The following is a 25,845-nucleotide window of genomic DNA, read 5'->3' as shown; positions in this document are numbered from 1 at the left end:
CATCCCAATGATGCCCTTGATGTGATGTCCCAGTGCCTGGAGGCTGTGCGGATCTTGATGGGGAGGAACAGGCTCAGACTCAACCCTTCCAAGACCGAGTGGCTGTGGTTCCTGGCGTCCCGGTATAGTCAGTTGGCTCCATCGCTGACTATTGGGGGTGAGATCTTGGCCCCCTCAGAGAGGGCTCGCAACTTGGGTATTCTCCTGGATGCACAGCTGTCTTTGGAAGAGAATATGATGGCCGTGGCCAGGGGAGCTTTTTATCAGGTTCGCCTGATATGCCAGTTGTGTCCCTTTCTGGACCGGGATGCCCTGCGCATGGTCACTCATGCCCTCATCCCATCCCGTCTGGACTACTGCAACGCTCTCTACATGGGGCTCCCCTTGAAGAGCACTCGGAGGCTCCAACTGGTCCAGAATGCAGCCGCACGGGTGATTATGGGGGAGACTCGTCACACCCACGTGACACCTCTCCTGTGCGAGCTGCACTGGCTCCCAGTGGTCTTCTGGGTGTGATTCAAGGTGTTGGTTACCACCTTCAAAGCGCTCCATGGCTTAGGACCGGGGTATTTACGAGACCGCCTTCTGCCATCGACAGCCTCCCACTGGCCAACTCGCTCCCACAGAGAGCGGCTCCTCAGGGTGCCGTCGGCCAAACAATGTTGACTGGCGACACCCAGGGGGAGAGCCTTCTCTGTGGGGGCACCAGCCCTCTGGAATGAGCTGCCCCTAGATGTATGTATGATCCCCGACCTGCGCACCTTTCGCCGCTCCTTGAAGACCCTCTTATTTCAAAAAGCCGTGCTGGCCTAACATGAATATGAATTTTAAATGGGTGTATGTTAGTTTTAATTTGTGGGCCAAATTTTTGTATATTCGATTTTAATGGTTTTTTTAAATTTTGTAATTTATCTGTGTTTTAATATGGCTGTACACCGCTCTGAGTCCTTCGGGAGAAGGGCGGTATAGAAGTCTAATAAAAGTCAAAGTCAAAGTCAAAGGACCCCGGCTGGGGCTCCTCTTTAGGGGCCGAGAGGTTGGGGCTGGCGCTGGGCTTTTGCAACCAACTGGTGGGAACGGCTGGCCTGATCTTTTGCTTTTCCTTCTCCTGGTTTCTGAAGACTCACCTGTCTCAAGAGCCCTGCTCTCCTCTAACCCCCATCCCCACCTCTTCGTTCCCTCTCTGCTACTTCCAGGTTTCTGGGAGTGCCCAGCTGGGCTCACAGGTTTACCAGCAAATATTTGCCCAGTGTCCTTTGTTGAGGTTATTTACCCTGGGCGGGCTAACTCATGCCACACGCCTGTCAGAAGCAACTGACCCTCTGCCTTTGCCCCATGATTCCTTGGCCAAACCCGCTTCTCTGAAGGCCAGCCCACCATTTGCCAGGGTTCCCCTGTATGGCAGGGCTGGCATCGATGCTGCCCTCTGGGTGTGCCAAGCCTTGCCCACTCAGCATCGAAGGCTGGGGTGGCATTGCTGAGTGTCGCCACTCCCTCTGGCAATCTTTGTTTGGCGTACTGGGCTTCAATCCTGCCTGGGTGCTGAGCAGCAAGAAAGGCTGTGCTTGTTCCTTGTTCCTTGGTTGGGAAGTGCCTGGACCTGCCCTCTCCCCGTGGCTCTCTGTCTGGACGGACCAATGCCAGGAGAATGGGGGTGCATCCCGCAGTCTTCTGCTTCTGGGGGGCACTGCTCCTGATCAGCACTGCGAGTAAGGATTTGGGGAAGAGGGGAGGACACGTTTGCTGGTTCTCTGGAGGAGTCCAGGGGGGCCTGCTGCCCCCTGCCCTGAAGGAGAGCCACCCGTTCATTCAACCATTCTGGGGTCTGGCTGTGGGGCTTCTTGTGTCCCCCTCTTATTCAGAGGCTACATCAGGGAGGTCAGCTCCTTCCGCTGGCTGTTGAGGAGGACAGGCTGAAAGCCAGGCTGCTAGCAAGGGTGGAAAGGAAGGGGAGTCAGGGGCAACACGAATTCCAATCGCTTGTCCTTTTCTCTTTCTCTGCTCACTTCCCTTTCCCCAAACATCCCTGGGAGGGCTGGAGCCCCCAGTCAGGGTGGACGGTCTTTCCCTGGAATTCAACGGGGAGCCTAGCTGGCATGCTTGGTGGCCTTCTGGACCTCCCTCCAGCATGCCAGCCGGGCTTCCCACTGAAGTCCAGGGAAAGACCGGGTGCTCCATGCCCTGGAAAGGAAGGTATCTTTGGCAAAGGACCAGGAAGGAGCTGACAGCCTGGGATGAAAAAGTCATTCAAAGCAGACTCCCAAATCAGGAGGAAGCTGATAGCACCTTCTTTGCTAACACCTGCTATCAAAAGGCAGAGGCAGCTCTGAAAACTTTTGCCTTTGGATTAAATGTTTTAGCTGGAAAATGTGTTCCCAACTCCTGACCTTTTGGCCCCACCGTGGACCATGGCTCCCGTGCCACAAGGGCAGCTGCTGATTCCCTCCTTCTACCGGAGGCTAGCCAGGACTTCAGGATTCTGTGCCTTGGGCAGACCCTTCCCCACCCTGGCATTCCTGCCAAGGGCCAAGTGCCCCGGCTCACCCCTGGCGCAGTGAATAGGCACCTGCCAGAAAGCCACTGTCTCTGCCAGCCTTTTGCATTTCTTTTTTAGAAACAAGAAAACTGATGGCAGAAAAAGACCCAGGAATCCACCGAGTCTGCCCTTTTGAGTTTTTTATGTTTTTCTTTTCTTTTTCTTTATTATTTTTAATGATTATATTTTTTATTTATTTTATTTTATTTTTTAATTTTTGTTGGACGATAGACATGTCTCTATCCCAGGCATGTTTAAACTCAGTTACTGAGGATCGACCAACTCTCTCTGCTGGAAGTTGGTTCGAAGTCTCCGCTACTCTTTCTGTGAAGTCATTTTGTTATGACTTCAGTGAAGTCATAACAAAATGAAATTCAATGTAGAGAAAAGTAAAGTCCTACACTTAGGCAAGAAAAACCAAAAGTACACATATAGACTGGGTGAAACCAGGCTTAATAGCAGTAACTGTGAGAGGGATCTTGTAGTCTTAGTGGACAACCAGCTAAATATGAGCCAGCAGTGTGCAGTGGCAGCCAAAAAAGCCAATGCAATCCTAAATTGCATTAACAGAGGGATACAATCAAGATTAAGTGAGGTACTAATATCACTCCATAAAGCCTTAGTAAGACCATACCTGGAATCCTGCATCCAGTTTGGTCACCACACTATAAAGAAGACGTTGAGACTCTAGAAAAAGTGCAGAGAAGACCAACCAGGATGATGAGGGGTCTGGAGGCTAAAACATATAAAGAACGGTTGCAGGAACTGGGCATGGCTAGTCTAGTGAAGAGAAGGACCAGGGGAGATGTTCCAATATTTGAGGGGCTGCCACAGAAAGGAAGGGGTCAAGCTATTTTCCAAAGCACCTGAAGGCCAGACAAGGAATAATGGATGGAAACTGAACAAGGAGAGATTTAACCTGGAAATAAGGAAAAATTTTCTGACAGTGAGAACAATCAGTCAATGGAACAGAAGTTCCCTTCGGATGTTGTGGGAGCTTCATCACTTGAGACTTGGTCTGTCATTCGTCAGAAATGGTGTAAGGAGTCCTGCTCGGCCGGGAGGTTGGATTAGATGACTTACAAGGTCGCTTCCAACTCTGTTAATCTGTAATAATCTGTAATAATCTTTTTTGACATGACTTTTGACTTCCCTCCTGTTAGTTTCAGGTTATGCTCCCATGATACATCCTTGATTTTTGCTTAATATTGAAAACACTGCATTCTAGCACCTTTTGGAAAGCTGGTGGCCCTGTGACTCGTGTGGAAGTCAATGCCACGCCTTCTGGCAGAAGGAAACCACTTTCCATTGCCCCCCATCATCACGATACCCCCCTTCAATGTTCATTCAAGGCTTATGTTTGGCAGAGAAAGTGGTCAGGTGTTTGCCCTCTTTCCCCATTTTGGCTTATTTCTAAGAGGTAGCCCTGCTGGGTCTGCCAGAAGAGACCCTTTCACTGGTGAAGTTTGAGGTGAAACTGAAGCTGTTCAGTATACCCCTGAATTGCATGTGAACCTCTTCCAGAGAGAAAGTCAAAAATTCAGGTCTCCCTTGAGTTGAACGGAGGCACATTGAAGTGGGGAGGGGTTCCTTGGTTATTAACATTGGAGGGACATGACTTCCGGTTGGCTCCAAGGACTTCAGTGACGCTCCTCCGTGGGCGCCCGATCCCCGGTATCGTAAAAGCCCCAGAACAGCCGAAAAACAGCTGTCTGGGGCTTGGAAACCCTCTCCCCAGGCAAAGGGGAGAGAGAAGAGCTGGCAGGTGGAGGTAGAGCCCCCCTAGTGCCCTAGGAGAAATCTTGGGGCGTGAAGGGCGAGGGCTCCCTAGAAGTCTGCCAATCTGCTCCGGACCTGGGAAGACTCCGCTATTTAGCGGAGCTAGAAGCCGTGACCATCTCTGCTGACAACAAATGAGGGGATTTTTAACATCTTTAATTGCTGCAGGCAGAACAAGCCAGGAGAAGTCAGACTGCAAGTATTTACACTTAACTCCAAAGTTTATAGCCTCCTTCAGAAATAAGAAGTTAGCAATTTGCAACAAAATGGCGATTGAAACTTGAAAGGGAAGGGCGGAGAAAGGGAAAGTTACAGAAAGTTTCATTTCCCTGGTAGCCTCTTGCCTGGAAAGAACTGTTGTGTTGAGAGAAGGAGGATTTTAAACATTAATTTACGATTGGGAAAATTCTTTGACTTTGATGAACTTTTCTTTTTGGCTTCTGAATAAAATACAATGATCAATTTAAACTGAAAATGGCCTCAAAATCTGTAAAGACTGTTCCTATTAAAGGAACTGGGAGCGCTGGAAGCTCCCCAGCTCATACTCCTAGATTGCAAGCCTCTGCCCCTCCAACAGACCCACAGACTTTAACGTTTGAGATGATACAAGAAGCCCTACAAGCCACACAAAATAAAATTGCTACTGTGATTAATGAAAAAAAATAATGAAACTAAGGAAAAAATTAATGAAACTAATGAAAAAATACAGGCTGTTTCAGATGAGATTTTAATTCGGAATCAGCAAATCAGAGATGATATATTATTGGCATTTAATTGTTTGGCAGGTGATATTGAAGTGGTGGATGATAAAGTTGAAGAAATTGAGAAATCTACGGAAATTTTGGACAATAAATTGGGAGAGACTCACAGCAGACTTGAGAGAGCTGAAGTTGATGTAACCATGTTACAATATAGAGATATGGAATTTGCTTTAAGATTCAGAGGGGTGAAGGAGAATAAACAAGAGAACTTGAAAGAAATGATGTCAGAGGCATTGGCACAGTTGCTGGGGGAGACGAAAACTGAGCTGGGCTGGCAGATTGACAAGGCATATTGTGTTAATTCTTGGGTGGCCAGACAGAAACACTTACCAAGAGACATTGTTTTACCTACCTTAGAAAGGATGGAAGGCTGAGTCAACCTTGAGCCTTGGCGAGATTCGAACCTGCAGTAATTGCAGGCAGCTGGTCTTAATAACCAGCTTAATAACAGGGTGCCTTAGACCACTGTACTACCAAGGCTCTCCTTTTACTACAAGGAGAGTACGCAATGAAATTTTACAGGCTACTTTTAAAAACAAGCTTCAGGTTGAAGGCCAGGAGGTGATGACAATGAAAGAAATCCCCCCCCAAGATGTTGAGAGCTAGAAGGGAGTATGCTTTTCTGGTGGATGAGCTGAAAAAAATGTCAATTACAGTACAGATGGGAGGTCCCAGCCAGTTTAGTGGTGACATATTCTGGAGAGAGATATTGGCTTAATACAATATGGAAAGCAAGAGATTTTTACATCAATGTATTAAAGACTGGGACACCCAAATCACCAGAAGGAAAAAGAAAGAAAGAAGTAATGCAAGGAGAGAGAGAAGAGCTATTGACAGTAGTTCAGGGGGGAGTTTTGACTGGTCAAGAAGAATCACTACAAATTCAGATGGCTGTTCAAGATTTGGATTTAATTGATATATTTGCAGAACCGAAGGATCAAAGACAGACCAGAGCAGCAATAGCTAAGCGTAAGGAAGAATTAAGACAGCAACAACAACAACAACAACAACAACAACAACAACAGATAGCAACCCAAGAAACTACCAAAATAGAAGCTGTGGGAGGAGCAAGACCTAAAGGTCAAATGAGGCAAGATCATCAGAAATTGCTCCAGACGCTTCAGAGGCCCAGAGGTGGGAACTAGATTTTTGACCTGGAATGTTAATGGTTTGAATTCTCCACAGAAGAGAAGGAAAATATTTCACTATCTTAAACAATTTAAGAATGAAGTAATTTGTTTACAAGAGACTCATATTAGGATACAAGATCAAAAATATTTGATAAATGCAAGATTAGGTACCAAATACGAAATGATATCAACATAATTATGAACCGTTATGGCAAAAAATACAGAAAGAGATGGAAAATTGGAAGAAATTGCAACTGTCTTTGCTGGGTAGGATAGCCGCTGTAAAAATGAATATCTTACCAAGATTCTTATTTCTTTTTCAAATGATACCTATACTTAAAAAAGATGAAAATTTGAAGGAATGGCAGAAGGGCATAAACAAGTTTGTGTGGCCAGGGAAGAAACCACGAGTTAATCAAAAGATAATGCAAGACACCCGAGAAAGAGGTGGTCTTAAAATGCCCAACTTAAGACTGTATTACGAAGCTGCTACCCTCTCAGCAATTACAGATTGGATAAATTTAACGGAGGAAGAGATACTGAATATTGAAGGATACGGTCTGGTCTACGGCTGGCATGCTTATCTATTGTATGACAAGAAAGTAGATAAGACTTTTAAAAGTCATATATTAAGAAATGCTCTATTACGTGTCTGGAAAAAGTATCAATATAAACTAAAGGATAAGTTACCAATACGGACAGTACCCAGACACGCGATAGAGAATATAAATTTGGAGCAAAAGCAAGATAAGTTTACATATAAGGAACTCCTTTATAAGGAAGGAGTTAGATTACAATTAAAATCTATGGAGCAATTAAGAGAAGAAGGAATTATTAAGACTTGGTTTCAATATGGTCAGCTGCAGGCCAGATGGAGAGAGGATCAAAAAACTGGTATTTTGCAGCAGGATGAAAATTTGATAAAGCAAATAAGAGATAAAGGTCAAATGCATATTAAAAGGTTGTATAATGTATTAGTGGAAATAGATTCGGAAACAGAGCTAGTCAAGGATTGTATGATAAAACGGGCACAAAATATAGGTGAACCAATAATGTTGGATACATGGGAAAAGATATGGGTCAGAAATGTAAGATTCACACAAGCTCAAAATTTAAGAGAGAATTTTTACAAAATGTTTTATAGATGGCATCTAGACCCAAAAAAATTAGCCTGCATGTATCCAAATTTACAAATTTACAACCCAAGTGTTGGCGATGTGAATGTGAAGATGCTACATATTTTCATATATGGTGGACATGTAAAAATTAAGGCTTTTTGGATAAAAATATGGTGGATATTAAAAATATTTTAAGAAAAAAAATTAAATTTACGCCACAGTTTTTTTTGTTGGGAATAGTCACGGATTGTACTGTAATAGAGACTAAGTTGGTTTTGAATTTAATAACAGCTGCCAGATTACTGGTGGCACAGTACTGGAAGAAGGAAGATCCACCTACCATTGAGGAATGGACTTTAAAAGATGTGCATCTGGCAGAGATGGCAAAAATTTCATCAAATCTTAAAGATCATTCGAATGAAAGATACATATCAGAATGGAGAAGATGGATTGACTATATGCAAAAAAAGTATCCGAATAAGAAGATTCATATAGCTTATGAATGAAATATTTTTAAGTAGTTTTTGTTTATAGTTTTTGAGTTATAAGGAGTTAAAGACTTAGGGAGAATATGAATGCAATAATTTGTTAGCATATTTTAGCTTTATGTTTGTGAATGCTATACCCTGTGCCTGTTCTGGGAAGTCTAGGGAGGGGGGTGGGGGGGAAGGAGGAGAGGGGAAAAGGGAGGGGAGAGAAAATGTTTGTATTTCTTATAAAACTTTTCAATTAAAAAAAAAGAAAAAACAAAAAAAAAGAAATAACATTGGAGGGACATGATTTACAGTTGGGTTGGCATACCTTTTGATGGTATGGGAAAAACAAGATATATGGTTATTTTCAAAGACATTATATAAGAAATGCTTTATTAGTAGTATGGGAGAAAGTTAGAGAAAAACACTATTTGAAGATACCAGCTTGGCTTTCGACAATGGAAGTGTTAACACATCCAAATATTATTAATATGGGAAATACAGTATAGTTAGATATAAAGATATTTTGACAGAAAAGGGGGAACTTAAAAAGAAACAAGAATTAGAAGAACAAGGGATTGACATGGCTTGGTACACACAATTGCAGATACTATCTAGATATGAAAAAGATGCTAAATTATATCGTTTTTATATGGAGATGACAGAATTGGATGAGATACAGGAACAGAAGAGTAAATGATTAAAAAATTGTATAGTTATTTACTGTGAGTTAAACTAGAAGAAGAACAGGTAAAAGAAACAATGATAGCGGGGGCAAAATTTTTTGGATACTTGATAGAGTTAGATAAATGGCAGCAACTATGGGAACGAAATTATAAATTAACAATGGCAACTGCATATAAAGAGAATTTGTATAAAATGTTTTATAGATGACACATGTCACCTGAAAGATTGGCAAAAATGTTTAAAGACAAATCAACTAAATATTGGAAATGCCACCAAACACCGGGGTTGTATTATCATATGTGGTGGACATGTATAGAAGCGAAAAAATATTGGGCAAGAATTTGAATGTGGTTGGAGAAGATGACGCAGCAACATATTGATTTAAAACCTGAATTGTTCTTGTTGGGTATCTTACCAGGGAAATATAGTAAAGAAAATGCATATTTGATTATTCATCTATTAACTGTGGCTAGAATTGTATTTGCACAAAATTGGAAAATTGAAGAAATCCCTAAAGATGAAAAGGTGATTAAGAAAATATTAGATTGTGCAGAAATGAGTAGATTAACACTAGCAATTAAAGGGAAGGAAGAATCTGATTATTATAATATATTGAGCAGGGGTGGGTTCTACTTACCTTTATTATTGGTTCGCAACGGGGCCACGTGTGAGTGCTTGCTTCGCTCGTGTGTGCACTTTTGCACATGCACAGAAGCTTCTGCGCATGTGCAGATAGTCATTTATGACATCTGGGGAAGTGGGTAGAGCCTCCCACCAATTTTACTACCAGTTCTATAGAACCGGGAGCAACCCACCACTGATATGGGGTTATCATTAGTTAGAAAATGAATATGGAAAAAAGGATAAAATTAAATAATTTAGGAAGATAAAATTTAGGAAGATTTAGGAAGATAAAATTAAATAATTTAGTTAAGTGGTAATGTTAAAATAAGAATAGATGCCTATAAAGAATTCAATAGTAAGCTATAACTATTATGAAACAAAAAATTGTACTCAGATGACACACTGATTAATGAATGATGAAATGTTTATTGTAAAGGGAATTTAAAAAAAAAATGTGGGGAGGGGTTCCTTGGGCTCTCAGGAAAGTGTGCAGATGCTTCCTCATATGGGAGGGGCTCAGCTTCAAGAGAGGGCAGCTCCTTTGGGCTCATGGCCTGAGCAGCAGATCAGACCCTGTGGGGCACGTCTATCTTCCCTTTGCCGATAGGTTCACAGAGAGTGAAACGGGTCCTGGGGACATGGAATACAGCCCTTTCCCAAGAGCCAAACACGTCCTGCCCCCCTTCAACAGGTTCTTGGCAGGAGTCTCAGCGTGGGGGTCCTTGGCCTCCCTGCCAAGCTGGGCTCACTGTTCAGTTATTCTCCTAACATGGCATAGGAATGGCCCTCCTGGGATCCAGACCTAAAGCTGCTGGACTATGCAAAACTTTTTTGGAGGTCATACTGCCAAGCCCAGGACACTCCCTCCTCCTGCCATATCTTGGCATTTGATTTCCCTCCCTTTTTAGCAAAAAATGTATTTATGTGAAATCTTCTTAATCCACTATCACCTGCATTAAATACCACAACACTTGATAAATGACCCCTCCATCACCATCATTCATAACATGTGGGAAAGCATACAGCCACTGATGGTGTCATTTTCCAAGTCTGGCAGGAGACAGGAAGCCGGGCTAAGGACTGTCTTTGGCCCAAGAGGCTGAAGAGTCCATTACTCACACTGGCACTCTGCCTGTCCCAAAATACCTGACTGCTCTGGAGCCAGACAGGGCTGAGAAATCCGCCATTCATGGCATTTCAGAAAAGATTTAACAAGATGGTTTAAAAGAAACAAATATCTTTTATTGTGGTTTTGAACTCTTGATCCTATTCTATCTTTGACACATACATATGGTTTAAATTAATTACAGAGGGATCTACCTCAGACACCACCTCAACTATGAACAGAACAACTTTGGAGACCGGCCATTCCTCCACCTTTTCCACCTCCCAAAGCCACGGATCCAAGAGCACAAATGGCAGAACTGTATCCAGTCCCAGCACACCAGAGGCGACTTCCAATCAGTTTCAATTCACAACGCCTTCTCAAGCTCCTACCTCAGAAGAGTCACAGAGGACATTTTCATCCCCTTCCCTTTCTTCCATAACGACCACATCCCAGGAGGGGACGTTCAGATCCACCACTCTAAGTCCCAGCATGGAGACATCAAGTGTCGTGCACAGTAGCCTCTCCTCCAGGACGACAAATCCTGAGACCAGCCCTTCCTCCACCTTTTCCACCTCCCAGACCGACGGATACAAGAGCACAACTGGCAGACCTGCATCCAGTCCCAGCACACCAGAGTCGACTTCCACTCAGTCACAAGTCACAACGCCTTCTCAAGCTCATACCTCGGAAGAGTCACAGAGGACTGTGGTGTCTTCTCCCTCAACCTTTTCTGTGTCTTCCAGTCAGAGACCAAGATCAACCCAGGAAACCTCACTTCCTACGACATCCAGTGCCTCTAGCACTTCAGCACTTGAAACGCAGAAAACGACTACAGTGTCCATCACTTCCTCAGTAATCACTGGCCCTCGAGTGGTCACCAATGGAAGCTCAGAGTTGCCGAGCACTGCTTTTCCGACTGCTGAGCACCCAAGCACAAGCCACGTTTCATCCCCTTCCCTTTCTTCCATAACGACCACATCCCAGGAGGGGACGTTGAGATCCACCACTCTAAGTCCCAGCATGGAGACATCAAGTGTCGTGCACAGTAGCCTCTCCTCCAGGACGACAAATCCTGAGACCAGCCCTTCCTCCACCTTTTCCACCTCCCAGACCGACAAGAGCACAACTGGCAGACCTGCATCCAGTCCCAGCACACCAGAGTCGACTTCCACTCAGTCACAAGTAACAACGCCTTCTCAAGCTCATACCTCGGAAGAGTCACAGAGGACTGTGGTGTCTTCTCCCTCAACCTTTTCTGTGTCTTCCAGTCAGAGACGAAGATCAACCCAGGAAACCTCACTTGCTACAACATCCAGTGCCTCTAGCACTTCTGCACTTGAAACGCGGAAAACGACCACAGTGTCCATCACTTCCTCAGTAATCACTGGCCCTCGAGTGGTCACCAATGGAAGCTCAGAGTTGCCGAGCACTGCTTCTCCGACTGCTGAGCACCCAAGCACAAGCCATGTTTCATCCCCTTCCCTTTCTTCCATAACGACCACATCCCAGGAGGGGACGTTGAGATCCACCACTCTAAGTCCCAGGATGGAGACATCAAGTGTCTTGCACAGTAGCCTCTCCTCCAGGACAACAAATCCTGAGACCAGCCCTTCCTCCACCTTTTCCACCTCCCAGACCGACGGATACAAGAGCACAACTGGCAGACCTGCATCCAGTCCCAGCACACCAGAGTCGACTTCCACTCAGTCACAAGTCACAACGCCTTCTCAAGCTCATACCTCGGAAGAGTCACAGAGGACTGTGGTGTCTTCTCCCTCAACCTTTTCTGTGTCTTCCAGTCAGAGACCAAGATCAACCCAGGAGACCTCACTTCCTACAACATCCAGTGCCTCTAGCACTTCAGCACTTGAAACGCAGAAAACGACTACAGTGTCCATCACTTCCTCAGTAATCACTGTCCCTCGAGTGGTCACCAATGGAAGCTCAGAGTTGCCGAGCACTGCTTTTCCGACTGCTGAGCACCCAAGCACAAGCCACGTTTCATCCCCTTCCCTTTCTTCCATAACGACCACATCCCAGGAGGGGACGTTGAGATCCACCACTCTAAGTCCCAGCATGGAGACATCAAGTGTCGTGCACAGTAGCCTCTCCTCCAGGACGACAAATCCTGAGACCAGCCCTTCCTCCACCTTTTCCACCTCCCAGACCGACAAGAGCACAACTGGCAGACGTGCATCCAGTCCCAGCACACCAGAGTCGACTTCCACTCAGTCACAAGTCACCATGACTTTTCAAGCTCATACCTCGGAAGAGTCACAGAGGACTGTGGTGTCTTCTCCCTCATCCTTTTCTGTGTCTTCCAGTCAGAGACCAAGATCAACCCAGGAAACCTCACTTGCTACAACATCCAGTGCCTCTAGCACTTCTGCACTTGAAACGCGGAAAACGACCACAGTGTCCATCACTTCCTCAGTAATCACTGGCCCTCGAGTGGTCAGCAATGGAAGCTCAGAGTTGCCGAGCCCTGCTTCTCCGACTGCTGAGCACCCAAGCACAAGCCACGTTTCATCCCCTTCCCTTTCTTCCATAACGACCACATCCCAGGAGGAGACGTTGAGATCCACCACTCTAAGTCCCAGGATGGAGACATCAAGTGTCTTGCACAGTAGCCTCTCATCCAGCATGACAAATCCTGAGACCAGCCCTTCGTCCACATTTTCCACCTCCCAGACCGACGGATACAAGAGCACAACTGGCAGATCTGCATCCAGTCCCAGCACACCAGAGGCGACTTCCACTCAGTCACAAGTCACAACGCCTTCTCAAGCTCCTACCTCAGAAGAATCACAGAGAACTGTGGTCTCTTCTCTCTCAACATTTTCTGTGTCTTCCAGTCAGAGACCAAGGTCAACTCAGGAGACCTCACTTGCTACAACATCCAGTGCCTCTAGCACTTCTGCACTTGAAACGCGGAAAACGACCACAGTGTCCATCACTTCCTCAGTAATCACTGGCCCTCGAGTGGTCACCAATGGAAGCTCAGAGTTGCCGAGCACTGCTTCTCCGACTGCTGAGCACCCAAGCACAAGACACGTTTCATCCCCTTCCCTTTCTTCCATAACGACCACATCCCAAGAGGGGACGTTGAGATCCACCACTCTAAGTCCCAGGATGGAGACATCAAGTGTCTTGCACAGTAGCCTCTCGTCCAGGACAACAAATCCTGAGACCAGCCCTTCCTCCACCTTTTCCACCTTACAAACTGATGGATACAAGAGCACAACTGGCAGACATGCATCCAGTCCCAGCACACCAGAGTCGACTTCCACTCAGTCACAAGTCACAACGCCTTCTACCTCAGAAGAATCACAGAGAACTGTGGTCTCTTCTCCCTCAACATTTTCTGTGTCTTCCAGTCAGAGACCAAGGTCAACCCAGGAGACTTCACTTCCTACGACATCCAGTGCCTCTAGCACTTCAGCACTTGAAACGCAGAAAACGACTACAGTGTCCATCACTTCCTCAGTAATCACTGGCCCTCGAGTGGTCACCAATGGAAGCTCAGAGTTGCCGAGCACTGCTTCTCCGACTGCTGAGCACCCAAGCACAAGCCACGTTTCATCCCCTTCCCTTTCTTCCATAACGACCACATCCCAGGAGGGGACGTTGAGATCCACCACTCTAAGTCCCAGCATGGAGACATCAAGTGTCGTGCACAGTAGCCTCTCCTCCAGGACGACAAATCCTGAGACCAGCCCTTCCTCCATCTTTTCCACCTCCCAGACCGACAAGAGCACAACTGGCAGACCTCCATCCAGCCCCAGCACACCAGAGTCGACTTCCACTCAGTCACAAGTAACAACGCCTTCTCAAGCTCATACCTCGGAAGAGTCACAGAGGACTGTGGTGTCTTCTCCCTCAAAATTTTCTGTGTCTTCCAGTCAGAGACCAAGATCAACCCAGGAAACCTCACTTCCTACAACATCCAGTGCCTCTAGCACTTCTGCACTTGAAACGCGGAAAACGACCACAGTGTCCATCACTTCCTCAGTAATCACTGGCCCTCGAGTGGTCACCAATGGAAGCTCAGAGTTGCCGAGCACTGCTTCTCCGACTGCTGAGTACCCAAGCACAAGCCACGTTTCATCCCCTTCCCTTTCTTCCATAACAACCACATCCCAGGAGGGGACGTTGAGATCCACCACTCTAAGTCCCAGCATGGAGACATCAAGTGTCGTGCACAGTAGCCTCTCCTCCAGGACGACAAATCCTGAGACCAGCCCTTCCTCCACCTTTTCCACCTCCCAGACCGACGGATACAAGAGCACAACTGGCAGACCTGCATCCAGTCCCAGCACACCAGAGTCGACTTCCACTCAGTCACAAGTCACCATGACTTTTCAAGCTCATACCTCGGAAGAGTCACAGAGGACTGTGGTGTCTTCTCCCTCAACCTTTTCTGTGTCTTCCAGTCAGAGACCAAGATCAACCCAGGAAACCTCACTTCCTACAACATCCAGTGCCTCTAGCACGTCTGCACTTGAAACGCGGAAAACGACCACAGTGTCCATCACTTCCTCAGTAATCACTGGCCCTCGAGTGGTCACCAATGGAAGCTCAGAGTTGCCGAGCACTGCTTCTCCGACTGCTGAGCACCCAAGCACAAGCCACATTTCATCCCCTTCCCTTTCTTCCATAACGACCACATCCCAGGAGGAGACGTTGAGATCCACTACTCTAAGTCCAAGCGTGGAGCCATCAAGTGTCGGGCAGAGTAGCCTCTCGTCCAGCATGTCAAATCTGGAGACCAGCCCTTCCTCCACATTTTCCACCTTCGAAACCGATGGATACAAGAGCACAACTGGCAGACCTGCATCCAGTCCCAGCACACCAGAGTCGACTTCCACTCAGTCACAAGTCACCATGACTTTTCAAGCTCCTAACTCGGAAGAGTCACAGAGGACTGTGGTGTTTTCTCCCTCAACCTTTTCTGTGTCTTCCAGTCAGAGACCAAGATCAACCCAGGCGACCTCACTTCCTACGACATCCAGTGCCTCTAGCACTTCAGCACTTGAAACGCAGAAAACGACTACAGTGTCCATCACTTCCTCAGTAATCACTGGCCCTCGAGTGGTCACCAATGGAAGCTCAGAGTTGCCGAGCACTGCTTCTCCGACTGCTGAGCACCCAAGCACAAGCCACGTTTCATCCCCTTCCCTTTCTTCCATAACGACCACATCCCAGGAGGGGACGTTGAGATCCACCACTCTAAGTCCCAGCATGGAGACATCAAGTGTCGTGCACAGTAGCCTCTCCTCCAGGACGACAAATCCTGAGACCAGCCCTTCCTCCACCTTTTCCACCTCCCAGACCGACAAGAGCACAACTGGCAGACGTGCATCCAGTCCCAGCACACCAGAGTCGACTTCCACTCAGTCACAAGTCACCACGACTTTTCAAGCTCATACCTCGGAAGAGTCACAGAGGACTGTGGTGTCTTCTCCCTCATCCTTTTCTGTGTCTTCCAGTCAGAGACCAAGATCAACCCAGGAAACCTCACTTGCTACAACATCCAGTGCCTCTAGCACTTCTGCACTTGAAACGCGGAAAACGACCACAGTGTCCATCACTTCCTCAGTAATCACTGGCCCTCGAGTGGTCAGCAATGGAAGCTCAGAGTTGCCGAGCCCTGCTTCTCCGACTGCTGAGCACCCAAGCACAAGCCACGTTTCATCCCCTTCCCTTTCTTCCATAACGACCACATCCCAGGAGGAGACGTTGAGATCCACCACTCTAAGTCCCAGGATGGAGACATCAAGTGTCTTGCACAGTAGCCTCTCCTCCAGGACGACAAATCCTGAGACCAGCTCTTCCTCCACCTTTTCCACCTCCCAGACCGACAAGAGCACAACTGGCAGACCTGCATCCAGTCCCAGCACACCAGAGTCGACTTCCACTCAGTCACAAGTCACAACGCCTTCTCAAGCTCATACCTCGGAAGAGTCACAGAGGACTGTGGTGTCTTCTCCCTCAACCTTTTCTGTGTCTTCCAGTCAGAGACCAAGATCAACCCAGGAAACCTCACTTCCTACAACATCCAGTGCCTCTAGCACTTCTGCACTTGAAACGCGGAAAACGACCACAGTGTCCATCACTTCCTCAGTAATCACTGGCCCTCGAGTGGTCACCAATGGAAGCTCAGAGTTGCCGAGCACTGCTTCTCCGACTGCTGAGCACCCAAGCACAAGCCACGTTTCATCCCCTTCCCTTTCTTCCATAACGACCACATCCCAGGAGGGGACATTGAGTTCTACCACTCTAAGTCCCAGCGTGCAGCCATCAAATGTCAGGCAGAGTACCCTGTCATCCAGCATGACAAATCCTGAGACCAGCCCTTCGTCCACATTTTCCACCTCCCAGACCGACGGATACAAGAGCACAACTGGCAGATCTGCATCCAGTCCCAGCACACCAGAGGCGACTTCCACTCAGTCACAAGTCACAACGCCTTCTCAAGCTCCTACCTCAGAAGAATCACAGAGAACTGTGGTCTCTTCTCTCTCAACATTTTCTGTGTCTTCCAGTCAGAGACCAAGGTCAACTCAGGAGACCTCACTTGCTACAACATCCAGTGCCTCTAGCACTTCTGCACTTGAAACGCGGAAAACGACCACAGTGTCCATCACTTCCTCAGTAATCACTGGCCCTCGAGTGGTCACCAATGGAAGCTCAGAGTTGCCGAGCACTGCTTCTCCGACTGCTGAGCACCCAAGCACAAGACACGTTTCATCCCCTTCCCTTTCTTCCATAACGACCACATCCCAAGAGGGGACGTTGAGATCCACCACTCTAAGTCCCAGGATGGAGACATCAAGTGTCTTGCACAGTAGCCTCTCGTCCAGGACAACAAATCCTGAGACCAGCCCTTCCTCCACCTTTTCCACCTTACAAACTGATGGATACAAGAGCACAACTGGCAGACATGCATCCAGTCCCAGCACACCAGAGTCGACTTCCACTCAGTCACAAGTCACAACGCCTTCTACCTCAGAAGAATCACAGAGAACTGTGGTCTCTTCTCCCTCAACATTTTCTGTGTCTTCCAGTCAGAGACCAAGGTCAACCCAGGAGACTTCACTTCCTACGACATCCAGTGCCTCTAGCACTTCAGCACTTGAAACGCAGAAAACGACTACAGTGTCCATCACTTCCTCAGTAATCACTGGCCCTCGAGTGGTCACCAATGGAAGCTCAGAGTTGCCGAGCACTGCTTCTCCGACTGCTGAGCACCCAAGCACAAGCCACGTTTCATCCCCTTCCCTTTCTTCCATAACGACCACATCCCAGGAGGGGACGTTGAGATCCACCACTCTAAGTCCCAGCATGGAGACATCAAGTGTCGTGCACAGTAGCCTCTCCTCCAGGACGACAAATCCTGAGACCAGCCCTTCCTCCATCTTTTCCACCTCCCAGACCGACAAGAGCACAACTGGCAGACCTCCATCCAGCCCCAGCACACCAGAGTCGACTTCCACTCAGTCACAAGTAACAACGCCTTCTCAAGCTCATACCTCGGAAGAGTCACAGAGGACTGTGGTGTCTTCTCCCTCAAAATTTTCTGTGTCTTCCAGTCAGAGACCAAGATCAACCCAGGAAACCTCACTTGCTACAACATCCAGTGCCTCTAGCACTTCTGCACTTGAAACGCGGAAAACGACCACAGTGTCCATCACTTCCTCAGTAATCACTGGCCCTCGAGTGGTCACCAATGGAAGCTCAGAGTTGCCGAGCACTGCTTCTCCGACTGCTGAGTACCCAAGCACAAGCCACGTTTCATCCCCTTCCCTTTCTTCCATAACAACCACATCCCAGGAGGGGACGTTGAGATCCACCACTCTAAGTCCCAGCATGGAGACATCAAGTGTCGTGCACAGTAGCCTCTCCTCCAGGACGACAAATCCTGAGACCAGCCCTTCCTCCACCTTTTCCACCTCCCAGACCGACGGATACAAGAGCACAACTGGCAGACCTGCATCCAGTCCCAGCACACCAGAGTCGACTTCCACTCAGTCACAAGTCACCATGACTTTTCAAGCTCATACCTCGGAAGAGTCACAGAGGACTGTGGTGTCTTCTCCCTCAACCTTTTCTGTGTCTTCCAGTCAGAGACCAAGATCAACCCAGGAAACCTCACTTCCTACAACATCCAGTGCCTCTAGCACGTCTGCACTTGAAACGCGGAAAACGACCACAGTGTCCATCACTTCCTCAGTAATCACTGGCCCTCGAGTGGTCACCAATGGAAGCTCAGAGTTGCCGAGCACTGCTTCTCCGACTGCTGAGCACCCAAGCACAAGCCACGTTTCATCCCCTTCCCTTTCTTCCATAACGACCACATCCCAGGAGGAGACGTTGAGATCCACTACTCTAAGTCCCAGCGTGGAGCCATCAAGTGTCGGGCAGAGTAGCCTCTCGTCCAGCATGTCAAATCTGGAGACCAGCCCTTCCTCCACATTTTCCACCTTCGAAACCGATGGATACAAGAGCACAACTGGCAGACCTGCATCCAGTCCCAGCACACCAGAGTCGACTTCCACTCAGTCACAAGTCACCATGACTTTTCAAGCTCCTAACTCGGAAGAGTCACAGAGGACTGTGGTGTTTTCTCCCTCAACCTTTTCTGTGTCTTCCAGTCAGAGACCAAGATCAACCCAGGAGACCTCACTTCCTACGACATCCAGTGCCTCTAGCACTTCAGCACTTGAAACGCAGAAAACGACTACAGTGTCCATCACTTCCTCAGTAATCACTGGCCCTCGAGTGGTCACCAATGGAAGCTCAGAGTTGCCGAGCACTGCTTCTCCGACTGCTGAGCACCCAAGCACAAGCCACGTTTCATCCCCTTCCCTTTCTTCCATAACGACCACATCCCAGGAGGGGACGTTGAGATCCACCACTCTAAGTCCCAGCATGGAGACATCAAGTGTCGTGCACAGTAGCCTCTCCTCCAGGACGACAAATCCTGAGACCAGCCCTTCCTCCACCTTTTCCACCTCCCAGACCGACAAGAGCACAACTGGCAGACCTCCATCCAGCCCCAGCACACCAGAGTCGACTTCCACTCAGTCACAAGTAACAACGCCTTCTCAAGCTCATACCTCGGAAGAGTCACAGAGGACTGTGGTGTCTTCTCCCTCAAAATTTTCTGTGTCTTCCAGTCAGAGACCAAGATCAACCCAGGAAACCTCACTTCCTACAACATCCAGTGCCTCTAGCACTTCTGCACTTGAAACGCGGAAAACGACCACAGTGTCCATCACTTCCTCAGTAATCACTGGCCCTCGAGTGGTCAGCAATGGAAGCTCAGAGTTGCCGAGCCCTGCTTCTCCGACTGCTGAGCACACAAGCACAAGCCACGTTTCATCCCCTTCCCTTTCTTCCATAACGACCACATCCCAGGAGGGGACGTTGAGATCCACCACTCTAAGTCCCAGCATGGAGACATCAAGTGTCGTGCACAGTAGCCTCTCCTCCAGGACGACAAATCCTGAGACCAGCCCTTCCTCCACCTTTTCCACCTCCCAGACCGACGGATACAAGAGCACAACTGGCAGACCTGCATCCAGTCCCAGCACACCAGAGTCGACTTCCACCCAGTCACAAGTCACAACGCCTTCTCAAGCTCCTACCTCAGAAGAATCACAGAGAACTGTGGTGTCTTCTCCCTCAACCTTTTCTGTGTCTTCCAGTCAGAGACCAAGATCAACCCAGGAGACCTCACTTCCTACAACATCCAGTGCCTCTAGCACTTCAGCACTTGAAACGCAGAAAACGACTACAGTGTCCATCACTTCCTCAGTAATCACTGGCCCTCGAGTGGTCACCAATGGAAGCTCAGAGTTGCCGAGCACTGCTTCTCCGACTGCTGAGCACCCAAGCACAAGCCACGTTTCATCCCCTTCCCTTTCTTCCATAACGACCACATCCCAGGAGAGGACGTTGAGATCCACCACTCTAAGTCCCAGCATGGAGACATCAAGTGTCGTGCACAGTAGCCTCTCCTCCAGGACGACAAACCCTGAGACCAGCCCTTCCTCCACCTTTTCCACCTCCCAGACCGACGGATACAAGAGCACAACTGGCAGACCTGCATCCAGTCCCAGCACACCAGAGTCGACTTCCATTCAGTCACAAGTCACCATGACTTTTCAAGCTCATACCTTGGAAGAGTCACAGAGGACTGTGGTGTCTTCTCCCTCAACCTTTTCTGTGTCTTCCAGTCAGAGACCAAGATCAACACAGGAAACCTCACTTCCTACAACATCCAGTGCCTCTAGCACGCCTGCACTTGAAACGCGGAAAACGACCACAGTGTCCATCACTTCCTCAGTAATCACTGGCCCTCGAGTGGTCACCAATGGAAGCTCAGAGTTGCCGAGCACTGCTTCTCCGACTGCTGAGTACCCAAGCACAAGCCACGTTTCATCCCCTTCCCTTTCTTCCATAACGACCACATCCCAGAAGGGGACGTTGAGATCCACCACTCTAATTCCAAGCATGGAGACATCAAGTGTCGGGCAGAGTAGCCTCTCGTCCAGCATGACAAATCTGGAGACCAGCCCTTCCTCCACATTTTCCACCTTCGAAACCGACGGATACAAGAGCACAACTGGCAGACCTGCATCCAGTCCCAGCACACCAGAGTCGACTTCCACCCAGTCACAAGTCACAACGCCTTCTCAAGCTCCTACCTCAGAAGAATCACAGAGAACTGTGGTGTCTTCTCCCTCAACCTTTTCTGTGTCTTCCAGTCAGAGACCAAGATCAACCCAGGAGACCTCACTTCCTACAACATCCAGTGCCTCTAGCACTTCAGCACTTGAAACGCAGAAAACGACTACAGTGTCCATCACTTCCTCAGTAATCACTGGCCCTCGAGTGGTCACCAATGGAAGCTCAGAGTTGCCGAGCACTGCTTCTCCGACTGCTGAGCACCCAAGCAGAAGCCACGTTTCATCCCCTTCCCTTTCTTCCATAACGACCACATCCCAGGAGGGGACATTGAGTTCCACCACTCTAAGTCCCAGCATGGAGACATTAAGTGTCGTGCACAGTAGCCTCTCCTCCAGGACGACAAATCCTGAGACCAGCCCTTCCCACACCTTTTCCACCTCCCAGACCGACGGATACAAGAGCACAACTGGCAGACCTGCATCCAGTCCCAGCACACCAGAGTCGACTTCCACTCAGTCACAAGTCACAACGCCTTCTCAAGCTCATACCTCGGAAGAGTCACAGAGGACTGTGGTGTCTTCTCCCTCAACCTTTTCTGTGTCTTCCAGTCAGAGACCAAGATCAACCCAGGAAACCTCACTTCCTACAACATCCAGTGCCTCTAGCACTTCTGCACTTGAAACGCGGAAAACGACCACAGTGTCCATCACTTCCTCAGTAATCACTGGCCCTCGAGTGGTCACCAATGGAAGCTCAGAGTTGCCGAGCACTGCTTCTCCGACTGCTGAGCACCCAAGCACAAGCCACATTTCATCCCCTTCCCTTTCTTCCATAACGACCACATCCCAGGAGGAGACGTTGAGATCCACCACTCTAAGTCCCAGCATGGAGACATCAAGTGTCGTGCACAGTAGCCTCTCCTCCAGGACGACAAATCCTGAGACCAGCCCTTCCTCCACCTTTTCCACCTCCCAGACCGACGGATACAAGAGCACAACTGGCAGACCTGCATCCAGTCCCAGCACACCAGAGTCGACTTCCACTCAGTCACAAGTCACCATGACTTTTCAAGCTCATACCTCGGAAGAGTCACAGAGGACTGTGGTGTCTTCTCCCTCAACCTTTTCTGTGTCTTCCAGTCAGAGACCAAAATCAACCCAGGAAACCTCACTTCCTACAACATCCAGTGCCTCTAGCACATCTGCACTTGAAACGCGGAAAACGACCACAGTGTCCATCACTTCCTCAGTAATCACTGGCCCTCGAGTGGTCACCAATGGAAGCTCAGAGTTGCCGAGCACTGCTTCTCTGACTGCTGAGTACCCAAGCACAAGCCACGTTTCATCCCCTTCCCTTTCTTCCATAACGACCACATCCCAGGAGGGGACGTTGAGATCCACCACTCTAAGTCCCAGCATGGAGACATCAAGTGTCGTGCACAGTAGCCTCTCCTCCAGGACGACAAATCCTGAGACCATCCCTTCCTCCACCTTTTCCACCTCCCAGACCGACAAGAGCACAACTGGCAGACCTGCATCCAGCCCCAGCACACCAGAGTCGACTTCCACTCAGTCACAAGTAACAACGCCTTCTCAAGCTCATACCTCGGAAGAGTCACAGAGGACTGTGGTGTCTTCTCCCTCAACCTTTTCTGTGTCTTCCAGTCAGAGACCAAGATCAACCCAGGAAACCTCACTTCCTACAACATCCAGTGCCTCTAGCACTTCTGCACTTGAAACGCGGAAAACGACCACAGTGTCCATCACTTCCTCAGTAATCACTGGCCCTCGAGTGGTCACCAATGGAAGCTCAGAGTTGCCGAGCACTGCTTCTCCGACTGCTGAGCACTCAAGCACAAGCCACGTTTCATCCCCTTCCCTTTCTTCCATAACGACCACATCCCAGGAGGGGACGTTGAGATCCACCACTCTAAGTCCCAGGATGGAGACATCAAGTGTCTTGCACAGTAGCCTCTCGTCCAGGACAACAAATTCTGAGACCAGCCCTTCCTCCACCTTTTCCACCTTACAAACTGATGGATACAAGAGCACAACTGGCAGACCTGCATCCAGTCCCAGCACACCAGAGGCGACTTCCACTCAGTCACAAGTCACAACGCCTTCTCAAGCTCCTACTTCAGAAGAATCACAGAGAACTGTGGTCTCTTCTCCCTCAACATTTTCTGTGTCTTCCAGTCAGAGACCAAGGTCAACCCAGGAGACCTCACTTCCTACGACATCCAATGCCTTTAGCACTTCTGCACCTGAAACTCAGAAAACAACTACAGTGTCCGTCACTTCGTCAGTAATCACTGGCTCTCGAATGGTCACCAATGGAAGCTCAGAGTTGCCGAGCTCTGCTTCTCTGACTGCTGAGCACCCAAGCACAAGCCACGTTTCATCCCCTTCCCTTTCTTCCATAACGACCAAATCCCAGGAGGGGACGTTGAGATCCACCACTCTAAGTCCCAGGATGGAGACATCAAGTGTCTTGCACAGTAGCCTCTCGTCCAGGACAACAAATCCTGAGACCAGCCCTTCCTCCACCTTTTCCACCTTACAAACTGATGGATACAAGAGCACAACTGGCAGACCTGCATCCAGTCCCAGCACACCAGAGTCGACTTCCACCCAGTCACAAGTCACAACGCCTTCTCAAGCTCCTACCTCAGAAGAATCACAGAGAACTGTGGTGTCTTCTCCCTCAACCTTTTCTGTGTCTTCCAGTCAGAGACCAAGATCAACCCAGGAAACCTCACTTCCTACAACATCCAGTGCCTCTAGCACTTCTGCACTTGAAACGCGGAAAACGACCACAGTGTCCATCACTTCCTCAGTAATCACTGGCCCTCGAGTGGTCACCAATGGAAGCTCAGAGTTGCCGAGCACTGCTTCTCCGACTGCTGAGCACCCAAGCACAAGCCACATTTCATCCCCTTCCCTTTCTTCCATAACGACCACATCCCAGGAGGGGACATTGAGTTCCACCACTCTAAGTCCCAGCGTTCAGCCATCAAATGTCAGGCAGAGTACCCTGTCATCCAGCATGACAAATCCTGAGACCAGCCCTTCGTCCACATTTTCCACCTCCCAGACCGACGGATACAAGAGTACAACTGGCAGATCTGCATCCAGTCCCAGCACACCAGAGGCGACTTCCACTCAGTCACAAGTCACAACGCCTTCTCAAGCTCCTACTTCAGAAGAATCACAGAGAACTGTGGTCTCTTCTCCCTCAACATTTTCTGTGTCTTCCAGTCAGAGACCAAGGTTAACCCAGGAGACCTCACTTCCTATGACATCCAATGCCTATAGCACTTCTGCACCCGAAACTCAGAAAACAACTACAGTGTCCGTCACTTCGTCAGTAATCACTGCCCCTCGAATGGTCAGCAATGGAAGCTCAGGGTTGCCGAGCACTGCTTCTCCGACTGCTGAGCACCCAAGCACAAGCCACATTTCATCCCCTTCCCTTTCTTCCATAACGACCACATCCCAGGAGGGGACGTTCAGATCCACCACTCTAAGTCCCAGCATGGAGACATCAAGTGTCGTGCACAGTAGCCTCTCCTCCAGGACGACAAATCCTGAGACCAGCCCTTCCTCCACCTTTTCCACCTCCCAGACCGACAAGAGCACAACTGGCAGACCTGCATCCAGTCCCAGCACACCAGAGTCGACTTCCACTAAGTCACAAGTAACAACGCCTTCTCAAGCTCCTACCTCGGAAGAGTCACAGAGGACTGTGGTGTCTTCTCCCTCAACCTTTTCTGTGTCTTCCAGTCAGAGACCAAGATCAACCCAGGAAACCTCACTTCCTACAACATCCAGTGCCTCTAGCACTTCTGCACTTGAAACGCGGAAAACGACCACAGTGTCCATCACTTCCTCAGTAATCACTGGCCCTCGAGTGGTCACCAATGGAAGCTCAGAGTTGCCGAGCACTGCTTCTCCGACTGCTGAGCACCCAAGCACAAGCCACATTTCATCCCCTTCCCTTTCTTCCATAACGACCACATCCCAGGAGGGGACATTGAGTTCCACCACTCTAAGTCCCAGCGTTCAGCCATCAAATGTCAGGCAGAGTACCCTGTCATCCAGCATGACAAATCCTGAGACCAGCCCTTCGTCCACATTTTCCACCTCCCAGACCGACGGATACAAGAGTACAACTGGCAGATCTGCATCCAGTCCCAGCACACCAGAGGCGACTTCCACTCAGTCACAAGTCACAACGCCTTCTCAAGCTCCTACTTCAGAAGAATCACAGAGAACTGTGGTCTCTTCTCCCTCAACATTTTCTGTGTCTTCCAGTCAGAGACCAAGGTTAACCCAGGAGACCTCACTTCCTATGACATCCAATGCCTATAGCACTTCTGCACCCGAAACTCAGAAAACAACTACAGTGTCCGTCACTTCGTCAGTAATCACTGCCCCTCGAATGGTCAGCAATGGAAGCTCAGGGTTGCCGAGCACTGCTTCTCCGACTGCTGAGCACCCAAGCACAAGCCACATTTCATCCCCTTCCCTTTCTTCCATAACGACCACATCCCAGGAGGGGACGTTCAGATCCACCACTCTAAGTCCCAGCATGGAGACATCAAGTGTCGTGCACAGTAGCCTCTCCTCCAGGACGACAAATCCTGAGACCAGCGCTTCCTCCACCTTTTCCACCTCCCAGACCGACAAGAGCACAACTGGCAGACCTGCATCCAGTCCCAGCACACCAGAGTCGACTTCCACTAAGTCACAAGTAACAACGCCTTCTCAAGCTCCTACCTCGGAAGAGTCACAGAGGACTGTGGTGTCTTCTCCCTCAACCTTTTCTGTGTCTTCCAGTCAGAGACCAAGATCAACCCAGGAAACCTCACTTCCTACAACATCCAGTGCCTCTAGCACTTCTGCACTTGAAACGCGGAAAACGACCACAGTGTC

The 25,845-nt window shown here is 48.7% G+C and overlaps 1 protein-coding gene across 1 annotated transcript; it reads left to right on the top strand.

Annotated features, from left to right (window-relative positions):
* The first annotated feature begins 10,447 nt into the window (after positions 1-10,447).
* Positions 10,448-25,806, top strand: LOC139324769 (serine-rich adhesin for platelets-like). The gene is made up of 2 exons (XM_070954513.1): positions 10,448-25,663; positions 25,750-25,806. Exons 1-2 carry the CDS (start codon positions 10,448-10,450, stop codon positions 25,804-25,806), a joined length of 15,273 nt encoding a protein of 5,090 aa, XP_070810614.1.
* The last annotated feature ends 39 nt before the right edge of the window (positions 25,807-25,845 follow it).

Source organism: Pituophis catenifer, unplaced genomic scaffold, assembly GCF_029215685.1.
Source record: "Pituophis catenifer annectens isolate HBS135680 unplaced genomic scaffold, rPitCat1.0.hap2 SCAF_15, whole genome shotgun sequence".
NCBI classification, from domain to species: Eukaryota; Metazoa; Chordata; class Lepidosauria; order Squamata; family Colubridae; genus Pituophis; species Pituophis catenifer.
Note: the sequence above shows the minus strand (reverse complement) of the source record. Positions and strands in the feature narration are given on the sequence as shown.

Coding starts and splice junctions, on each gene's coding strand:
- LOC139324769 (XM_070954513.1), top strand. CDS start 10,448: ATGAACAGAACAACTTTGGAGACCGGCCATTCCTCCACCTTTTCCACC. Junction 25,664..25,749: donor CGACTTCCACTAAGTCACAA/GTAACAACGCCT, acceptor TGTGTCTTCCAG/TCAGAGACCAAGATCAACCC.